Below are 21131 nucleotides of genomic sequence, written 5' to 3'. Positions count from 1 at the left end.
TGGAACTGACTTTTTATGTTTCTTTAACTACTGGGCATAAAATGATCACATTAAAATGGAAACACATGTTTACATGCTCATAGGAGACATTACTACTAGAATTTGGATGCACATTCACATTTTCTTTTTAGTTTTTTTAATTAATTAATTATTTTTTTATCATATTATGTTAGTTACCATACAGTACATCATTAGTGTTTGATGTACTGTTCCATGATTCATTGTTTGCGTATAACACCCAGGGCTCCATGAAACACGTGCCCCCCTTTATACCCTTCATGGGCTAACCCATGTATACAATGGACTATTACTCAGCCATCAGAAAGAACGATTACCCAACATTTGCATCAACATGGATGGAACTAGAGGAGATTATGCTAAGGGCACTTTCACACTCTTAAGGGAGAGACTATCTGATGTCAGCAGCTTGCCTTGGATCCCTGTTCTCTTAATTATTGTGGTGGAGGTGACAATAGCCTGGCAGTGATATTTATTTATTTATTTGTTTGTTTGTTTGTTTGTTTGTTTGTTTATTTATTTATTTATTATTATATTATGTTAGTCACCGTACAGAACATCCCTAGTTTTTGATGTAAAGCTCCATGGTTCATTTCTTGCGTATGCTGGCAGTGATTTTTAAAACAAAAAATGAGCAAAGGAAAGGCAGAATGGTGAAGGGGAGTGGTAAATAAGGCTTCCAGTTAAGGAATGAATGAGTCATGGGAATAAAGGGCACAGCCCAGGGAATGTAGTCACCGATAAGGTCACAGTGTTGTGTGGTGACAGATGGCAGCTCCACACGTGTGAGCACGGCGTGGTGTTTAAACTGACGATCACTGCATTGTACACCCAAAACTAATGTGACATGCATGTCAACCATACTGAGGTTTTAAAAATTAATTTGAAAAAAACCCAAGTCTTTTCTCAGAGTTTGCATTGGTTGTTTCCCCTGACGGGCAAATACCTCCTGGATAAATGTGTCTCCTCCTGAACGAGGCCCCTGTGTAATGTGGGCTGGACTATCCGAGCACCCGGGAACATTAACACCTGTGTCCACTGTTTTATTTTTACTGGCTTTTCTTCATAGCACCCCTCACAGTCTGATTTCTATCAACTTTTTCTATCCCCTTATATTCTCCATCACTGAACTCTGCAGACTTTTGTTTCTTGAAACCTATACTCTTCACCTGGACATTAGTCAGAACTGAAATTTACTCTCAAAAGTGTGACAGAATTTCTCATTAAAGTATATAACATACGAGTACTTGCGTAAAAGGCGAAGTGTGGGATGTGCATTCCTATTCAGAACTGGGATGCAGAGTCCCAACAGGGGACAAGTTCCATACAAAAACTATGGGTATTGACTTTTTGGTGAGATTTTATTTATTTATTTGAGAGAGAGAGAGAGCAGGAGCAGGGGGAAGGGCAGAGATGAAGCAAAGTCCCTGCTGTGGGGAGAGCCCAAAACAGGGCCTGATCCTGGGATTCCAGGATCAAGACCTGAGCTGAACGCAGATGTTTAACCAACTGAACCACCCAGGCACCACAAGATATTGAATTTCTTTTTTTTTAAAGATTTTATTTATTTATTCGACAGAGATACAGACAGCCAACGAGAGAGGGAACACAAGCAGGGGGAGTGGGAGAGGAAGAAGCAGGCTCATAGCGGAGGAGCCTGATGTGGCGCTCGATCCCATAATGCCAGAATCACGCCCTGAGCAGAAGGCAGATGCTTAACCACTGTGCCACGCAGGCGCCCCCAAGATATTGAATTTCTGATTGCAAAATGAAAATTGCAGAATTTCAATGTTACTTGTAATGTTCAGTATTGAAAAATTAGTCTGTTGTTTTTTTTGTTCACTGGTAGTCTTCTCCACCATATGGAACCAGGCAATGATACACAAATTTCAGAGTTTCTTCTTCTGGGATTATCAGAAAAACCAGAACTGCAGCCCCTTATATTTGGGCTTTTCCTCTCCATGTACCTGATCACTGTGTGTGGAAACCTGCTTCTCATCCTGGCCGTCAGCTCTGACTCCCACCTCCACACCCCCATGTACTTCTTCCTGGCCAACCTGTCCTTTGTAGACATCTGTTTCATCTCCAACACCGTCCCCAAGATGCTGTGGAACATCCAGACTCAGAGCAAAGACATAACCTATGATGGTTGTATCACTCAGATATACTTTTTCCTACTCTTTTCAGGCTGGGATGCCTTTCTCCTGAGTGTGATGGCCTATGACCGCTTTGTGGCCATCTGTCACCCCCTGCACTACAAAGTCATCATGAACCCCCAGCTCTGTGGACTGCTGGTTCTGGTGTCCTGGATCATGAGTGCCCTGAATTCCTTATTGCAAACCTTAATGGTGTTACGGCTGACCTTCTGCAGAGAGGTGGAAATCTCCCACTTTTTCTGTGAAATCAATCAGGTGGTCCGACTTGCCTGTTCTGACACCTTTCTTAATGACATGATGATGTATTTTGCAACAGTGGTGCTGGCTGCTGCTCCCCTGGCTGGGATCTCTTACTCTTACTCTAAGATAGTTTCCTCCATATGTGGGATCTCAACAGCTCAGGGCAAGTATAAAGCATTTTCCACCTGTGCATCCCACCTCTCCATTGTATTTTTGTTTTATTGTACAGGCCTAGGAGTGTACCTTAGCTCTGCTGCTACCCAGAGCTCCCACGCAAGTGCAATGGCCTCGGTGATGTACACGGTGGTCACACCCATGCTGAACCCCTTCATCTACAGCCTGAGGAACAGAGACATAAGAAGGGCTCTGAAGAAAGTCCTTGGGGTTCCAGTGATGTGAGGGCCAATTGCCCTGGGGCTGAAGAGGTTTCCATGATTGCAGGGCTCACAGCCTCAGAGCCAGGAACTGCTATTCTTTGATCAGGCTTTGGAAGTAGAATCTGCTCCTTCTATTTATTCTCTGGAATTGCCATTTGTTTGAAATCAACTTCTCTATACATTTGCATAACTCACTTTATTAAGCTTCTGCTCTGTCTGAAACACACACAGTTTCCCCCTTTCTCCACTTTCATATGTCCCCAGTGTTTTCCAACCTTTATATCACAAGTGCCTGGAAATTTCTGTAACATACGTGGGACAGGTTGGATTTTTTAAAAATAATTTCATTTTAAATGACTTATCTCATGCCAAGTAAAATTTCCCTAGATTTCCTAAAAGAATAATCATGATTTGTATTCTTCATATGGAAGAAACTACACTTGGCCAAGAACCCTTCACATAACCTTATTGTAGATGAGAATACAGAACCCCAGTTTTCACCTAGACTGTCAGTCTTTTTATATCACACCTTCACTCCTCTTCCTGATGATGTGGATTCTAACCTTGTTCTGTTTACATCTCAGGCTCCTGACAGGGATGCTCAGGCTAGGAAAGCCCAGGCACCCCCTGCGCCCTGTGCTTGTGGACATTCCCACAGATGCTTCCCTGACCAGAGCCTCTGCTGTGGCTGCACCAGCCCTTGGGTTCTCACTGTGACTGCAAGACAGGCCTCAGCAGCACCCATCAGAGACTGTAACAAGACAAGGTTCATCATCACAGGTTCTTGTAGGGATGGGCAGAAAGGTCTAGGGGGCCTGTTATTGGAGTCCATGGGCAGAGCGACTAGGGGTTTGCAGGTTCACTCTTTATTTACCAGCTTAAAACAACAGAGTGAAATTCTGGCACAGAAGGGAAGGCACAGCCACTCATGTGTCAGTATGGAGGTTATCAGGGTTTTGGAAGAGGTGTTTCATGGCTGGGGCAGCCTGACTGCTTCTCTGGTATTAGTGTCCCACACCCGACAATGTGTCTGTTCAGCATGGTTGTCTCCAAAATGGAGGCTTCAAAAATCAAAAGCTTAACGTCAGGTACTTTCTCTACAAACATGCTCCTGTGCTTTAAAACTAGTTTCCTTGTTTTATTCTGTTATTCACCTGGGTGTCCTAACGCCTGCCATAGTCACTAGCAAATGCTGATGAGCAAACATATAGCTCCAGTGGAGTCTACGTGGAAAGAGAATTTGATAAATAGTTTGACCCGATATGCTGTTAGTGTCAGAGATGACCACAAATATGAGAATAGATTTTCTTTGGGTATATCCCAGTAGCGGGATCCCTAGATTGTAGGGTAGTTCTATTTTCAATTTTTTTAGCCCCTCCACTCTGTTTTCCAAGTGGCTGCACCAGTTTGCATTCCCACCAACATTGCGAGAGGGTTGGCCTTTCTCCACATCCTTGCCAACATCTGTTGTTTCCCGTGTTGTTAATTTTATCCAGTCTGACAGGTGTCAGGTGATATCTCATTGTGATTTTCATTTGCATTTCCCTGCTGATGAGTGACATTGACCATCTTTCCAAGGGTCTGTTGATCACCTGGATGTCGTCTTTGGAGAAACGTCTGTTCATGTTTCTGGTCACTTTTAATCGAATTACCGGTAATTTTTTTGCTATAAGTTCCTTATATATTTTGGATATTAATCCTTTATTGGATATGTCATTTGCAAATATCTTTTACACTCAGTAGTTGTATTTTTGTTTTGATGACTGTTTCCTTTGCTGTGCAGAAGCTTTTTACTTCAATGCAGCCATTTACAACACGGATGTATCTAGAGGGTATCGTGATAAGGGAAATCAGTCAGTCAGAGAAAGACTGATACCATATAATTCACTCATATGTGGAATTTAGGAAACAAAACAAATAAAACAATAAAAAAGAGACAAACAAAAATCTAGGCTCTTCAATATGGGGAACAAAGCTGTGGTTGCCAGAGGGGAATTGGGGAGAGGTTGGGTGAAATAGGAGATGGGGATTAAGAGCACACTTATCGTTATGAGCACTGAGCAACGTATAGAATTGCTGAATCAGTCTATTGTACACCTGAAACTAACATTACTATGTATGTTAATTATACTGGAATTAAAAAATAAAAAAAAATATTTAAGATCTACCAGGTTGCAACATTTCAAACCACCTTTTTATTAATAATCAAAATGTTTCCTTTTTATGTTGTGCATCTATTTACTGAATATTATTTATTGATGATTGGTGTCCACAACTGAGGGGGTTTACTCACTGAGGTGTCAGATTGCTTAATGTATCTATGTTTTATCCCAGATTTGTTTTCCTGTTTCCACTTGAAAACTTTTAATGCTACCAGCTAATATGACTCTCTTGTTGTTCCATGAAATAACTCCTTTTTCCTAAAATGTTTCACAAATAGTAAAGGCTGGTGAAGGAACCATATCAGTATCATTGATTTCATACCTCTTTCCTGCTCGGAAATTCCATCCACTTGCATTATCAGAAGAAGCTTCACACGAGAGGTGGATATCCTTCTGGTCCTGGGGTTCAGGGTCAACAGTTCTACACAACAAGCATGTCCTTCAAATACTCCCAGTGACTCGGAGGGGAGCCCACAGCTAGTCACTGCTCATAGAGTCCCTGGAAGGAAACTTGAATAATGACGAATTGCTCTCCTTAATGTCAGATCATACACCACAAATAAAAACCAGTGCTCGCTAACTGCCTCCTGTCTGTTCGCTTGGATTATTGTGTTAGTCAAATATTGCTGATAACAGGCTGTCCTTGTCCTAGGGGATATCATTAATACCGCTAACATCAGATGACATCTGCTGGGAAGGGTTTCTGGTCTCTGCTGAGCTCCTCGCGGATATGGAGTCAGCTGCCAATCTCTACATTACATTTCTAAGGCTCATCCATGGTGTCATGTGAGGCTGTAATGCTCTTCTGTCTCGGCCACTCTATGGGCTCTCATTACTGCATTTCCATATGTGGGTTAATCTAGTCACAGAAAAAATTGGTTTATCATGTGAGTTACTTAAATTTAATTCCACTGTTGGTACATCCATATTAACACTTGCTTTCTTCCCCATTAGAAGTGCTGTCTCCCACCCCTCTTACATGAGAGTCAGCTACCTCTGTTCTAGATCCTACCAGTAGCCATGCACCATTAGATCTGTTCCACTGAATCAATCATTGGAGTACAATTATCCACATTAACCTGTATATGTAAAGCATACATTGGTGAATTAAAGGAGCTCCACAAAAATGAAGAGTATGCAGTGCAAGTCGTATGTGTAATTTAAGAGCGTACATAAGTTTTAACAGCTTTGTTAGGTAATTACTAAAAATTTAAGCTTCCTGAACATTATATTCCTCTTCCTGAAGGAAATGTGGGAATCTAAGCATAACTTCAGACTCCAGGAAACAAACTGAGATTTGTGGAAGGGAGAGAGAGGGGTGGGGGGACGGAGTAACTGGGGGATGGGCATTAAGGAGGGCACGGGATGTGATGAGCACCGGGTGTTATCCGTAGTGGATGAATCCTTGAACGCTACATCAGAAACTAATGCTGTACTACATGCTGGCTAATGGAACTTAATTGTCGGGTTTGGCCAGCAAACCCCGAGACGGCGAATGAAAACATTATTCCACACACCTTAGTAGGAGAAAGGAGAGGCCTGGGGACCAGACGCTCTAGTGGTGCAAGGCCCTGAGCAAAGCCTTGTCTCCAGTTTCATTGAGGTCTTAGTAATACATCAGGCATAAGTGCAAAGCAAGGAGGAAAGTGTAACTTTAATGGTCAGGATAATAATACATGGATCAGAAGGCGGAATGAAGCATGAGAGACTATGGACTCTGAGAAACAAACTAAGGGCTTCAGAGGGGAGGGGGGTGGGGGACTGGGATAGGCTGGTGATGGGTAGTAAGGAGGGCACGTATTGCATGGTGCACTGGGTGTTATACACAACTAATGAATCATCGTAATTTACATCAAAAACCAGGGGTGTACTGTATGGTGACTAACATAATATAATAAAAAATATCATTATAAAATAATAATAATAATAATATATGGGGCAGCGTGTGATAAGGTGGGGGCAAGGAGTCCACAAAGTACGTGACCACCACAGGTGCCTGTTTTTCTTCAAAATTTATACATTTACTCCCGAGATGAGAAACTTGAGCCGCAGTAAGAATCTGGCTGTTTTCAGCCAGGAAACTTGAAAGGAGGCCCAGTGTTCTGGGCGCTCCTCCTTTGCTTTTCAATTAGTCCCATCCAGGGAGGTATATACAAGTCGGGTTTTATCTATCCAGACACCGTGAATTCCCACACTTAATAAAATAAACAAACAAACATAACTTTATAAGAACATTGTTAAGAATGAATAAAATGTGTGGAACTTCCTATTTTATCGCAAAGAAAACATTGAGGGTAACGGTTGTGTCTTGTGTATGTGTGTGTTTCCACACATTTTCTTTCAAATAAGCTCATCACGTATTCACACACAGATGCATTTATGATCTCGTCTTTCATGTTGAAGCAATCTTGAGAAAGCTGGAGAGGATAGCACTGAGAAGAGGGAACTTTTCGATTTATGTGAAATAAAAGGATGCAGAAATACAAACAAAGATCTAAACTACAGTGAGTGACCTTAGTTTTGATCACAAGTTTCTTCCCTATGTCACTGCCTCAAAGCTTCTGAGTCAGACCACATTCCTATTTATGCCACAAGGAGCTCACTGTACTAGCTTACACGGCAGAATACCTCCATAGGATTTAAGTTTCCTTCCTACTTACTGTGGGTTTTTAATACAAATTGCCCTTAACCAAGGGAAGCTGATGAGTAAATTGAGAGGCTTAAACTCAGTTCCCTCAAATAATTGTGTTGACTGTGTCCAAATGAGATTCCTCCTGCCGCGGTAAAATAACCTCACCCTAGTTACTTAAAACAAACACACAGGTGCTCTTACAGTTCGGGAGTCAGAAACTTGCAATGAGTCTCATTGGGCTAATAACAAGATGTCTGCAGGGTTGAGTTCCTTCTAGAAGCTCAAGGGAGGATCTGTTTCCTTTCCAGTTACAGGTTCTCTTGCTGGCCGCCTGCATTTGGGCTCCTGGCTCTTCCTCCACCTTCAGAGACAGCAGGGCAGCATTTTCAGTGTCTCTAGGACACCAACTCTTTTGTCTCCCTCATCCACATTTGAAGGACCATTGCGATTATCTTCGTCCCACCTGGATAATCATAGTTAATATTTCTATCTTTTGTCTTTTTAAAAATGTGTATTTATTCTTTATTTTTTAATTGATCTGTATTTAACATACAGTGTTTTATTCATTGCAGGGGTATACTATAGTGATTCTACAATTTTATACATTTCTCCGTACTGATTAAGATCAGTATACTCTTTTATTTAGTTTTTATTTGAATTCCAGTTAGTAACATACATCAAAATATTAGTTTCAGGTGTACTATTTAGTGATTCAGCACTTCTGTAAAATACCTGGTTCTCATCACAACTGTTCTTCTCAATGCCAATGAACTCTTTCACCCACCTCTTAAGCATTTTTTAAATTATGTTATTTTTATTTCATTTTATTTTTAATTAGGCCCTATGCCCAGTGAAGAGCCTAATGCAGGGTTTGAACTCACCACCCTGCAATCAAGACCTTAGCTGAGATCAAGAGTCAGAGACTCGGCCAATTGAGCCTCCAAGGTGCCCCTTGATCATTTTTAAGTGCACAGCTCAGCGGGACGACATGCATTCACGTTCCTGTGAGCTGGCAGCACCATCCATCTCCAGAACTCTTTTCTTCTGGTTAACCTGAAGCTCCATACCTAAATACCCATTTTTTAATTATAAAATATTTTATAAATTTAGAAGAAACAACAGCTCTCAATTTATCCTAAAGCACTGAACTCTTAACAGTTTTAGCAAAAGTGTCATGGAAGCCAAGGACTGTAGTCTTCCTGGTTTTATATCAAAGGAATACAGTTCTTCACCTTGTTGAAGGGGGAAGAGCAATCTTCTGGAGATATCAGTGCTGTGTCCCACCATGAGTCAATATTTGGGGGACCCAAGGAGCTTAGTAAGGAAAAATTCTTCACTCTTAGATTTGGAGAAAGCTCTAACTCAGGGTTGGGATAAGGTGCTAGGAGGTTAGCTCTGTGGGAGGCAGCTGAGTTCAGGGAAGAGTAATGAGTGCATTCACCTGACTTCTAAGCTGGTCTCTTGGGAAGAGGCAACTGTAGGAAAAAAAAGTCCATCTGTCCAGAGGGGGATAATGTGCCCAGGGGTTGGAGTACCAGGAGGGAAATATGCGTAGGGAGCATAGGGAGCTGTAAATATCTCTTCTGCTATTGTCTCTCAGCAGGTGCAACCTTGCACTGAATGGGACACGGTTATTTCTTTGGAGTTCCCAGGTCTGGGTAGGAGATTCCTGCTGAATTGTTTGAGAACAGAGCTTCAGTGTCCATCATCCACCATCGAGGGAGAAACTTGGACTTTCTCACAGAGACCCCATGCAGGTGACTCTAAAAACCCAGCAGGTTCTGCTGGAAAGGGCCAGCGAGAATAGAAGGGTGAGAAATATTTACCTGAATCCACCGGAGAGGCAAGCCATCCCTGCCCAGCACCAGGACATCACTGCGGTTTTTGGCTTGCTTGAGTAACTAATGAATATATTTATTTATTATCCTAAAAACAAAAGTAAACATTGAAATCAGCCATGCAAGGGAGATTGTTGAGGATGAAGTCGTGGTGATGGAAGAGCGGTGATGGGTAGCAGAAAGTGGTCCTAATGAGAGTAGAACACAAGTCCAAGAATCTTTGCAAGTAAGGGGAACAGATATAAAGGGTCTTAGCCAGGAGGGATACGCAGTCAAGTGAGGGCATTCTTTTCATGCTTTTTAAGACAGGGACTATTTGAGCGTGTTCCCATATTGATGAGAAAGACCCAGACTAATGGATCAAGAGACATATATTTCACAGTGTCCATTTTCATGCTGGGTATTCCAATCGATTTAAAAAAAATGTAAGAAGTGAAAAGGGGATATCCTAAAAAAGCCTTACATTGCAATTATTTCCTTACTGGCGAGGATGAGTATATTTCTGGGTTTCTTAGACATTGCTTTTTCTATTGCAAATTGTCTGTGTCTGTTCTGTGCTTTTGTTTGGTGGGTTTGGAGTGTTTATATTCCTGTGTTTTTATTCCATTTTTCCAAACATAAGACTTGGAGTTTTTCTATCACCTTTGCTATTCAATCTTCAGTTCCTTTACGCATTTGGAGGTGTATTCGAGGGTAGTAGTAAAGTTCATCCATTTTGTGTGCTCAAACCTATCATTCGGTCATATTTTCCTCCCTTCTCTTGCTAGCTTAAGTGTAGAAAGTGCTGCATCATTTGAATTAATAAATCGACTTATATACATATTTCCCACTTGTCTTCACATTTCTGTTATTCCTTATTCTCCCTTTCAGCGTTTTGTGATTAGATCTATTTCTCAAAGTCACGTCACCTGCAGCCATCATTTGAAGGGTATTCTTCTTCATTGTTTGACTAGCATTCACTTTCCTAACAAATATGAATTAATATATCATGTATAAGATGAAATTATAACCTTAGATAATGCTTCCTAAACTAATATTAATTAAAATATCTTGTATAAAATGAAATTGTAACCTTAAATAATGTTTCTTACCTACTCTTTAAGAGGCTTTTTTTTATATTCTTTTATTTCTAAGTTTTTATGTTTTTCTAAAGTAATCTCTACCCCAACATGGGACTTGAACTCACAAGCCCAAAATCTAGAGCCACAGGCTCCACCGTTGAGCCAGTCAGGGGCCCCATTTCCAAGTCTTTAGCACTTTAATCCTTGAATTAGTGATCCACGCTGATGTCATTACATTAACACTATTTTATGCATGTCTGTAAATTAGTTATACGTTGTCATTGTGTTTCAGACTGTCATTTGAGATAGCTCCCTGCCTAACCTAGTCTCAGTTTCACTACTATCCTTTGTTCTAACCTCTTAGTTTCTTTTGAAACTGATGTTTCTATATTATGCACACATAATATTCATACCCTTTAATCAAATTCATGCAGAGAATCCTATGCACATTGTAAATAGTCTTTTATGCTCTGATGCAGTGTTTTGTTTTGTTTGTTTTTATAGCTTGTCTCTCTCAATAGCACCTTACAGACTTGCCTCCATCAACCAGTACAATGCTAATTCATTATTTCAGTGATCCCATAATATTTCAGGCTATGGCTGTGTTATTTATACTTTTGAGGATTTTTCATATTCTTTCTCATTAACTTACTGTTACACCAATTACACAAATATATTTTGAGATTCAGTTAAAATGCTTGTTCTCCACTGGGATCAATTTTGTCCTTCAGGGAACATTGAACAATGTCCAGGGACATTTTAGGCTGTCAGACAGGGAGGTGTCACTAGAGGCCAGAGATGCTCTAAACATCCGACAATGCCCAGGATAAACCCCAGCACAGAGAGTGATCTGGGCCCGAATGTCAATAGTGCTGAGACGAGAAACCTTGAGGTAAATAATGCATATCTATATTTTCAATTCTGATAGCTGTTTTCAGATTATTTCCCCAAAACTGTATAGCACATCACATTTCTGCAATGAAAATTAAAGAGTACCACTTTTCTACCTGTTTAAAAGTTCCAATCCCAATTGATGTAACAGCTCTTTAAATTTTTTTGTATAATAATATTTTTTATTATATTATGTTAGTCACATACAGTACATCCCTGGTTTTTGATCTTTAAATTTTTTGACAAGCTGATGGGTGTGGAAGGGATTTCTTCTTGGTTTTTCTTTTCTTTTATTTTTTCTTTTTATTTTTTATTTATCTTTTTATTATTATGTTATATTAGTCACCACACAGTACATCTTCAGTTTTTGTCGTAGTGTTCCATGACTCATTGTTTGCGCAGAACACCCGGTGCTCATCACAACATGTGCCCTCCTTAATAACCTTCACTGAGCTAACCCAGCCCCTACCCCCTCCCCTCTGAAATCCTCAGTTTGTTTCCCAGAGTCCATAGTCTCTCATGGTTCCTGTGCCCCTCTGTTTCCCCTCTTCATTGTCCCTTCCTGTTCCTAATGTACTTGTTGTTTTCTTAAACTATTAGTGAGTGTGTGCAAAATTCACTATGTGATCACCATTTTGATTTGCTCATTATTATTATACCCATACATTATATGCCCATTTTCTACAGTTTTCAGCATTTCGAATGATGTTTACAGATTATTGTCTCTCTCTCTCTCTCTCTCTCTGTCTGGAAACATCAGTCAAAATGCTGAAAACTGTAGAAAATGGGCATATAATGTATAGGTATGTGAGAGAGAGAGAGCGAGCGAGAGAGAGAGAGCACCCTAATGAGGAGGGACAATGTCAGAGGGAGAGGGGGAGAACATTAAGCAGGTTTCATACCCAGCACAGAGCCTGACCTGGGGCTCAATCTCATGACTCCAACATCAGACCTGAGCTGAAATAAAGAGTTACAGGCTTAACCAAGTGATCCACGCAGGTGCCCCCACAGATGATTGTTTCTCTGTTGAATTCTATGGAGATATTTTGGCCATAAAAATGTTTTAAATTCTATTACTTAATGTATAACTTCTTCCTTCTCTGTTTCTTGCCTTAATTAAGATGGTTTTGCCTATAGATTTTATGTGGTTTTTCAAATAATTATTTTGGGGATTTTTTTTGGGGGGTAATTTTAAGGACTTGGGATTTTTTATATTTAAAATTTTATTTTTTAATTTCAGTATAATTGACATTCAGTGTTATATTAGTTTCGGGTGTCCTATATAGTGATCAACCATTTTATACATTACCCAGTGCTCATCATAAGTGTACTGTTAATCCCCTTCACCTATGTCACCCATCTCCCACTGCCATCCCTCTGGTAACCAGCAGTTAGTTCTCTATTGTTAAGAGTTTATTTTTTTGTTTGTATCTTTTTTTCTTTCTTCATTTGTTTTGTTTCTTAAATTCCATATATGAGTAAAATCATATGTTATTTGTCTTTCTCTGACTGATTTCACTTAACATTATACTCTCTAGATCCATCCATGTTTTTGCAAATGGCAAGATCTCATTTGTACCCCTTAATATCCTTTAAATACTCCCCCCACACCTGCGTTGTCACAAGTACCACTTTGTTCTCTGCATTTGTCTGTTTGTTCTGTTTATCAGATTATACATATAAGTGAGATCATATAGTATTTGTCCTTGTCTGATTTATTTCACTTAATATAGCACCCTCTAGATCCATCCATGTTGTTGCAGGAGGAAAGATCTCATTCTTTCTTATGGCTAAGTAATATTCCAGTGTGTGTGTGTGTGTGTGTGTGTGTGTCTGTGTGTACACACATACCAAACTTCTTTATCCATTCATCTATCACTGGACACTTGGCTGCTTCCATATCTTGACTATTGTAAACAATGATACAATGAATATTGGGTGCATATATGTTTTCAAATTAGAGTTTTTGTCTTCTTTGAGAAGCAGCATTACTTGACCATGGGGTGGTTCTATTTTTAAATTTTTGAGGAATCTCCATACTGTTTTCCACAGTGGCTACACCAGTTTACATTCCCACCAGCAGTGTAAGGGATTCCCTCTTCCCCACATCTGTACCAACACTTATTATTTCTTGTCTTTTATATCAGCCATTCTGACCGGCAGGAAGTGATAGTCTCATTCTTGCAGATGTCACAAAAATATAATGATTTTATTTCCTTTTCATATGTTCACTGATCATATGTGAAAATGCAACTGATTTTTTGAGGGTTGGCCTTGTAACCAGTTACATGGCTGAATTAATTTATTATTTCTAGTAATGTTTTTGTGGCATCACTAGGGCTTTCTACATGTAAGATCACACTGTCTGCACACATAAATGTATTTCTTCCTTTCTAGTTTGGATGCCTGTCATTTCTTTTTCTTTCTTTAATTGCTCTTTAGAACTTCCAGTGGTATGTTGAGTACAGTCAGGGAAATAGGCATACTTGCCTTGTTCTTGATCATACAGGAACAATGTTCACTATTTTGCCATCGAGTATCACATTTCCTGTGGGTTTTTCATAAAAGAGTTTATCTTGAGATAGTTTCCTTCTATTTCTAGTTTGTAGTGTTTTTATCGTATTCCATACACAAATATAAACATTAATTTATTGAGTGTAGAATGTAAACAATAATATATCTTCCAGGTTAGTAAGGCATAATTGTGTCCTGCTCTTTCTCTCTTATTTTGGTAGTCACGTCAATGACATGGAACTAGAGAATGATACACGAATTTCAGAATTTCTTCTTCTGGGATTTTCTGAGGAACCAGAATTGCAGCCCTTCCTGTTTGGGCTGTTCCTATCCATGTACCTGGTCACCATACTTGGGAACCTGCTCATCATCGTGGCCGTCAGCTCAGACTCCCAGCTCCACACGCCCATGTACTTCTTCCTGGCCAACCTGTCCTTTGTAGACATCTGTTTCACCTCCACCACCATCCCCAAGATGCTGGTGAATATACAAACACAGAGAAAAGTCATAACTTATGAAAGCTGCATCATGCAGATGTACTTTTTCATACTTTTCATAGTTTTGGACAACTTCCTCCTGACTGTGATGGCTTATGACCGCTTTGTGGCCATCTGTCACCCCCTGCACTACACGGTCACCATGAACCCCCAGATCTGTGGACTGCTGGTTCTGGTGTCCTGGATCATGAGTGTCCTGCATTCCTTGTTACAAACCTTAATGGTGTTGCAGCTGTCCTTCTGTACAGAGGTGGAAATCCCCCACTTCTTCTGTGAACTTTGTCAGATGATCCAACTTGTGTGTTCTGACACCTTTCTTAATAACATGGTGATGTACTTTGCAGCTATCCTGCTGGGTGGTGGTCCTGTTGCTGGGATTCTTTACTCTTACTTTAAGATAGTTTGCTCCATACTTAGAATATCATCAGCTCAGGGCAAGTATAAAGCATTTTCCACCTGTGCATCTCACCTCTCAGTTGTCTCCTTATTTTTTTGTACAAGCCTAGGAGTGTACCTTAGCTCTGCTGCTCCCCAGAGCTCCCACGCAAGTGCAGTGGCCTCGGTGATGTACACGGTGGTCACCCCCATGCTGAACCCCTTCATCTACAGCCTGAGGAACAGAGACATAAAGAGGGCTCTAAATGTATTTTTCAAGGGGAAGGCATTAAAGGGCCATTTTTTAAGAAGTACCTCTGATTGCAGGCTTAATGCTTAACAGCCAGAAATTGTGATTCTTTAATCATATCATGAAAGAAGAACTTAATCTATTTGTCTCCTGGAGATTCAATTTTTCTAAAGTTCAACTGCTTTATTAAACTTTCTGCTCCTTCTGATAGCCAACAATTTTCCCGTTGTTTTCTTAATTTCCAAACTTAGTCCGAATCATGAGTCAAAAACAGTTTAGGGATTGTATTTGCCTCAGGGAGTGATGAACTGTCTTAGTTTTATGAAATAAACTACATTTGACAACTGAAGGAATTTCTATAATTTTATTGTGGGAATTTTTAGAGGAACTTCCGAGATCACAGGTTTTCACTTCGTGTCTACCATTCCTTTCTATGTTACTACCTTAAATGCTCTCCCTGATAATAGAGACTTTAGCCTACTGGTTCGTTTTGTAGGTAGTCATGGGGCTTTGTGATCGTCATTACGATCTTGTTCTCTTATCAGCTCAGCAGCCGCAGTATCCCTGGCACAGAAGAGTAAGGCAGAAATTGCTTATGCGAAACACCATTCAAGTGTAACCTACAGAAAGACCAATTTGCATAAACAAAGTGACTTAATATGGGCTTGGTATCAGAGAAGACCTGAGACATGATCAAGTAAAAATTTGTACCAAGCCATATATATATATTTGTCTTTGGTGATGTTCATCTACTCATCTACTGAAGTGTGGGTTCTTTGGTGTCCATGTTTAGAGGGTTTTATTAATTGTAGTGAGAATTTAGTGGCAGACTTTATATTATTTAATTGGGGGATTTTGCTGTTTCTCTTTGAAAATTTCCAGTGATGTCTTCAAACATTACTCATTCCACTGCCCTAAACTTGGTAACTCCTTCTTTAAAAATGTTTAAAAATGCTGTCATAAATGTTATAGTGTGAGTAAGTGAATGATAAGTGCATTCACTCTATCATTAATTTCTTTATCTTTTTTATACTCTAAACTTTCTTCCATCCTATGATCAAAGGATGACTCAGACAACAGCTGGAATTGCCCAAAAATGCTCTGGGTATGGAAACTTGTGACTGAGGTCCCACAAGTTATTCCTACAAAAACAAACATATTGGTCTTTCTAAACTCTGATACCTGGATGGGAATCTCAATGGTGTCACTTTTTAGCAGAGTTACCTGAAATAAATGAGCATAACCAGGCCATTACAAATACTCCTTTCAAATATCAGAACAAATGTTGAAAATAAGAAGCAATAGATTATTTTTAATATTCTCAGTTCTGTTTACATTGATTGTTGTATCAGTCAGCTATTGCTGTATAACAAGCCATGCCAAAAGGAAACGCTATAAGATAATGCTTTTTTTAAAATCACATGGGAGTCTATGATCGGGAAGTCCCCTGATCTCTGCTGGTGTCCTCATGAGTTGCTATCAGCTGTGGGTCAGCTGGAAATGCTCTGCTAATCCTGGATGTGTTCTCACATTTGGGGGCTTGCTGGTGGTAGGGTGGTCTAGGTTGGCCATCGTTAGAGCAACTGGGCTCTGCTCCACATATTGTCTCCTCCTACAGCAGGCTAGACTGGACTTGTATGCACAGCAGAGGCAGGGCTCCAGAGAGCAGCAGAAACACACGAAGGCCCCTTGAAGCACCCTATCACTTTCATACACTATTAGTCAAGGCAAATAAAATGTTAGTTCAGTCCAGATTCAAAGCTCGAGAAATAGACTCCACCTCTGAATGTGAGGAGCTTCACAGTCACATTGCCAAGTACAAGGATACAGAGATAAGGGGTGAATGGGGGCCACCTCTGCAAAAGGTCTTCCAGAAATGTAATTTTCAATTTATTAAAGTTTTATTGCTACAGGACACAAAGTTAATGTACAGAACAATATAGTACAGTATAATATAGTGATTCAACAATTCTACACACACCTCTGTTCTTCATCAAGGTGAATGTGTTCTTAAGGGTTGAGTAAGCAGGATTTTCTATATTTATATATATAAATATAAATATATATATATATTAATAATATATATATTATATAGGAGACCATTGTGAAAAATTTCACTCCACCAAATTGGACACAGTAAACTTTTTCTTTCTTTCTTTCTTTCTTTCTTTCTTTCTTTCTTTCTTTCTTTCTTTCTCTTTCTTTCTGATTTGGATGCCTTTTATTTATTTATCTTGCCAGGTGGCTCTAGCTTGGACCTCCAGTATTACCTTAGATAGGAGTGGTGATAGTGGACACCCTTGTCTTGTTATTGATCTCAGAGTAAAAGTTTTCTAACCATTAAACATTTGAGTACAATGTTATTGTAGGTTTGTCATATATGGTTTCTATACCCTGTTTGTTGAAGTTTTTTTTTTTTTTTAACTCACGAAAGGATGTTGTTTTTGTCAAAACCTTTTCCACATGTGTTGAGATGATCATATGATTGTTATATTTCATTATATTAATGGAGTATAGCACAATTACTGACTTGCTTTATTTGAACCATCCTTCTATCCCAGGGGTAAGTACCATTTGATTGTGGTGTATATATTCTTTTCAATATGATGTTTAAATTAAGTTTGCTAATATTTTTTTTCAAAAATGTTGTGTCTATGTTCATCAGGGATATTTGTCTATGATTTTCTTTTTTATTAAGATTTTATTTTTTCATTTGAAAGACAGAGAGAGGCAGAGAGAGCACAAGCAGGGGGAGAGGCAGAAGGAGATGTAGAAGCAGACCCCCCGCTGAGCTGGGAGCCAGACATGGGGATCCATCCCAGGACCTGGAGATCATGACCTGAGTTGAAGGCAGTTGCTTAACCATCTAAGCCACCCAGGTGCTCCTATGGTTTTCTTTTTTGTACTGAACTTTCCTGTCTTTGGTATCAGGGTAATCCTGGCTTTGTAAAATGAGGTTGGGAATATGCCTCCTCTGTTAGTATCTGAAAGATTTGAGAAGGATTGTTATTAATTCCTCTTGATATGATTAGTAGAATTTACCTGTGAAGCTCCCTGGTCCTGGGCTTTTCTTTCCTGGGAGATTTTTGCGTACTGATTTAATTGTCTTAATCATTATTCATTTTTTTTCATATTTCCTACTTCTACCTGATTTTGTCTTTGTGGGTTATACATTTCTAGGTATTTTTTTATGTTTTCAGGGTGTCCAATTTGGTGGAGTGAAATTTTACACAAGGTCTCCTATGATTCTTTTTATTTCTATGGTATCCACTATAAGTCATCTTTTTGCTGCTGATTTAAAAAAAGAATATTTAATAATTTTTAAAGATTATTTATTTATTTATTTATTTATTTATTTATTTATGAATGCAGGGGGAGAGCAGAGGGAAAGAAAGAAACAGACTCCATACTGACCATGGAGCTGGATGTGGGGCTCCATCTCAGGACCCTGAGATCATGGCCTGAGTGGAAACCAAGAGTCAGACCTAACTGACTTACAGACTTAACTCAGAATTAACTGAGCCAGCCAGGCATCCTGCCGTTGCTTTTATAGTTTTGCATCTTCTCCCTTACCCCTTTTCTTTGGTCTAATAAAGGTTTGTTAATTTTCTTAGCTTTTCAAAAACTTGGCTCCTAGATTTGTTAATATTTTCTGTTGGTTTTCTGGTCTATATATCATTTCTGTGTGCTCTGATATTTGTTATTTCTTTCCCTCTGCTGCTTTGGGCTTAGTTTGCTCTTCTTTTTCTAGCTCTTTGAATCATAAAGTGAGATTATTTACTTAAGGTAAATATCCCATTCAACATCTCATTAACTCTGATAGGTTGCGTTTCCATTTGCATTCCATTGCATTTGATTCCCTTTTTTAAAATAATTTTTATTATGTTATGTTAGTCACCATATGGTATATCCTTAGTTTTTGATGTAATGTTCCATGATTCATTATTTGCGTATAACACCCAGTGCACCATGCAATACGTGCCCTCCTTAATACCTCTCACCAATTTTTTAAATGTCTTTTTTGGTTTCTTCTTTCACCCATCATGATCAGTGTGATTTAATTCCCACCTATTTGTGAATATCTCAGATTTCTCTACCCTTACATTCGGGGCAGCATATTCACAATAGCCAAGACATGGAAACAGCCCAGTGTCCATTGACAGATGAATTAATAATGAAGGCATATTCATACAATGGAATTTTACCAAGAAAAAAAAAGGAAGACTGCCTTTTTTCTGTTAAAACAAGGATGGACCTTGAAGGCATTAGGGTCAATGAAATAATCAGACAGAGAAAGACAAATAGTATATGATCTCACTTACATGTGAAATACAAAAACCTGAACTCATAGAAAACACAGAGAGTAGTTTGATATTTGCTGGTGGCTGGGGTTTGGGGAAAAGAGAAGATGCTGGTGAAAGCCTACAAACCTTCTGTTATAATATGAATAAGTTCAGGGAACATAATATACAACATGGTCATAATGGTTAACTAAATCTGTTGTAACTTGCATGTTGCTAGCAGAGTGCATAGTAAATGTTCTTACAACAAAAAGAAATGGTAACCCTGTGAAGTGATGGATGTATTCACTAACCTATTGTGATCATTTCACAGTGTATATGTGTATGAAATCACCAATCAAATTTTATATGTCAATTACATCTCAGTAAAACTGGATAAATTAAGAAAAAATATTCCTTTGTCTTTGTCTTCTATTTGTATTTCAAATGTCACCTCCTTCCAGCACAACCCCCCCTATAAAAAATAAAACACAGTGCCAGGATGAAAACTATTTTGAATATGTCATTGGGAAGAACAATTAATAGGAAAACAGTACCTGCATAAGGATTCCAGGAAGATATCATCAGTGATACAACAGTTCTTAGCTCCATCAATCAGTGAGTTAGATACCATGTCCCCAGTCTCTCTGAGGAATCTGGAAAGAAAAACTTTTATTTCTTTGATCTTTTCTTAGATTAAGAATGGTGATCTAGAGGCAAGGGGCAGAGAGGAAATATTTACATTTGGAGGAAAGCCTGGCCTTTTGAAGTAGAATTTCCATAACTGTCCAGTGGACAAATGATTCAGTCTCACTGTCTTCTCAGAGATCATTCCACTGCTGAAGGTAGAAGGGGAAATGAAATCCTTCAAATTGAAATTTACACCAATGAGAGACTGTTTGCTGCGATGGCCCCAGATCCCCATCTTTCTCTGTAGCCATGTCTTTGGCAATGTGTGCAGCACTCCCCATCAGGTGGTAGAGACTATTCTTCCACCTTTCATTTGGGCTGGATTAGGATATTTATGTGCTATGGCCAGCAGGGTATGATGGGAGTGACCTTACAGCCTTGGTGCATTTCCCTGCTCTGCCTTGGAACTCTGTCTCCAAAAAGTGAATTAAGCCAGGTAGACTGCCAAAGGAGGTGAGAACATGTGGAGCAGAGGCCAGTTGTCCAAGCCAAGGCCACCCTGGATCAGCCACAGGTAGCTAGCCAGCCCCCAAGTATATTAAAATGCCCTGGCAAGATCTCAGAGCCCCCTCGGCTGATGCACAGCTGACTCAAGACTCTTAAGGAGACCAAGAGGTATTTAAACAACTCATCATCATACAATTCCACTTGATAATAAAGACATTACAGCAGGCCATTCACTTTCCATTTGGCTTGCTATGCAGCGACATTCTTGATTATTCTGTTATTCAAGTTTATCATGGATAACTGTTAAAAAGTGACTCTAATGAGGATCATTTTGGGGAGCCAAGTAGATAATGACTTGCGTTTTTGTGAAGAAAAATTGGTCACCCAGAATCATGTAACTAGGTGGGAATTTACTATGTGCCCGGCACAGTCATCTTGATTTTAGCCCAATATATTCATTTTCGCTTTGACCTCCAGAACTGGAAGTACACCAATTTGTTTCTTTTAAACCCTCAGTGTGGTCATTGCTGATAGCAGCAAAAGAAAGTAACAAAGATGTTTCTCCAATAAAATTTCTTTGAAGAAACTGAATTACACCCCTCAATTCATTCACTTAGCTTCCTTGGGTAATGGCATTTTGTGATGAAACCCTATCTTACGTAGAAGAAAAATCTAAAGTCATTTTGGAGTCATTTCAGCCCTA

At 39.4% G+C, this 21131-nt stretch overlaps 2 protein-coding genes across 2 annotated transcripts; both read left to right on the top strand.

Annotated features, from left to right (window-relative positions):
- The first annotated feature begins 1747 nt into the window (after nt 1-1747).
- On the top strand, nt 1748-2881 carry LOC103656808 (olfactory receptor 7A17-like). Its single transcript, XM_008684230.2, has one exon. It carries the CDS (start codon nt 1881-1883, stop codon nt 2811-2813), a length of 933 nt encoding a protein of 310 aa, XP_008682452.2. The 5' UTR covers nt 1748-1880; the 3' UTR covers nt 2814-2881.
- Nucleotides 2882-14071: 11190 nt separating this feature from the next.
- Nucleotides 14072-16012, top strand: LOC103656792 (olfactory receptor-like protein OLF4). The gene has a single exon (XM_008684218.2). The coding sequence runs from the start codon at nt 14124-14126 to the stop codon at nt 15099-15101; it is 978 nt and encodes a 325-aa protein (XP_008682440.1). The 5' UTR covers nt 14072-14123; the 3' UTR covers nt 15102-16012.
- The last annotated feature ends 5119 nt before the right edge of the window (nt 16013-21131 follow it).

Source organism: Ursus maritimus, unplaced genomic scaffold (assembly GCF_017311325.1).
Source record: "Ursus maritimus isolate PB19 unplaced genomic scaffold, ASM1731132v1 scaffold_37, whole genome shotgun sequence".
NCBI classification, from domain to species: Eukaryota; Metazoa; Chordata; class Mammalia; order Carnivora; family Ursidae; genus Ursus; species Ursus maritimus.
Note: the sequence above shows the minus strand (reverse complement) of the source record. Positions and strands in the feature narration are given on the sequence as shown.

What these genes read in the sequence shown, in the direction of transcription:
- LOC103656792 (XM_008684218.2), top strand. Translation starts at nt 14,124, where the DNA reads ATGGAACTAGAGAATGATACACGAATTTCAGAATTTCTTCTTCTGGGA.
- LOC103656808 (XM_008684230.2), top strand. Translation starts at nt 1,881, where the DNA reads ATGGAACCAGGCAATGATACACAAATTTCAGAGTTTCTTCTTCTGGGA.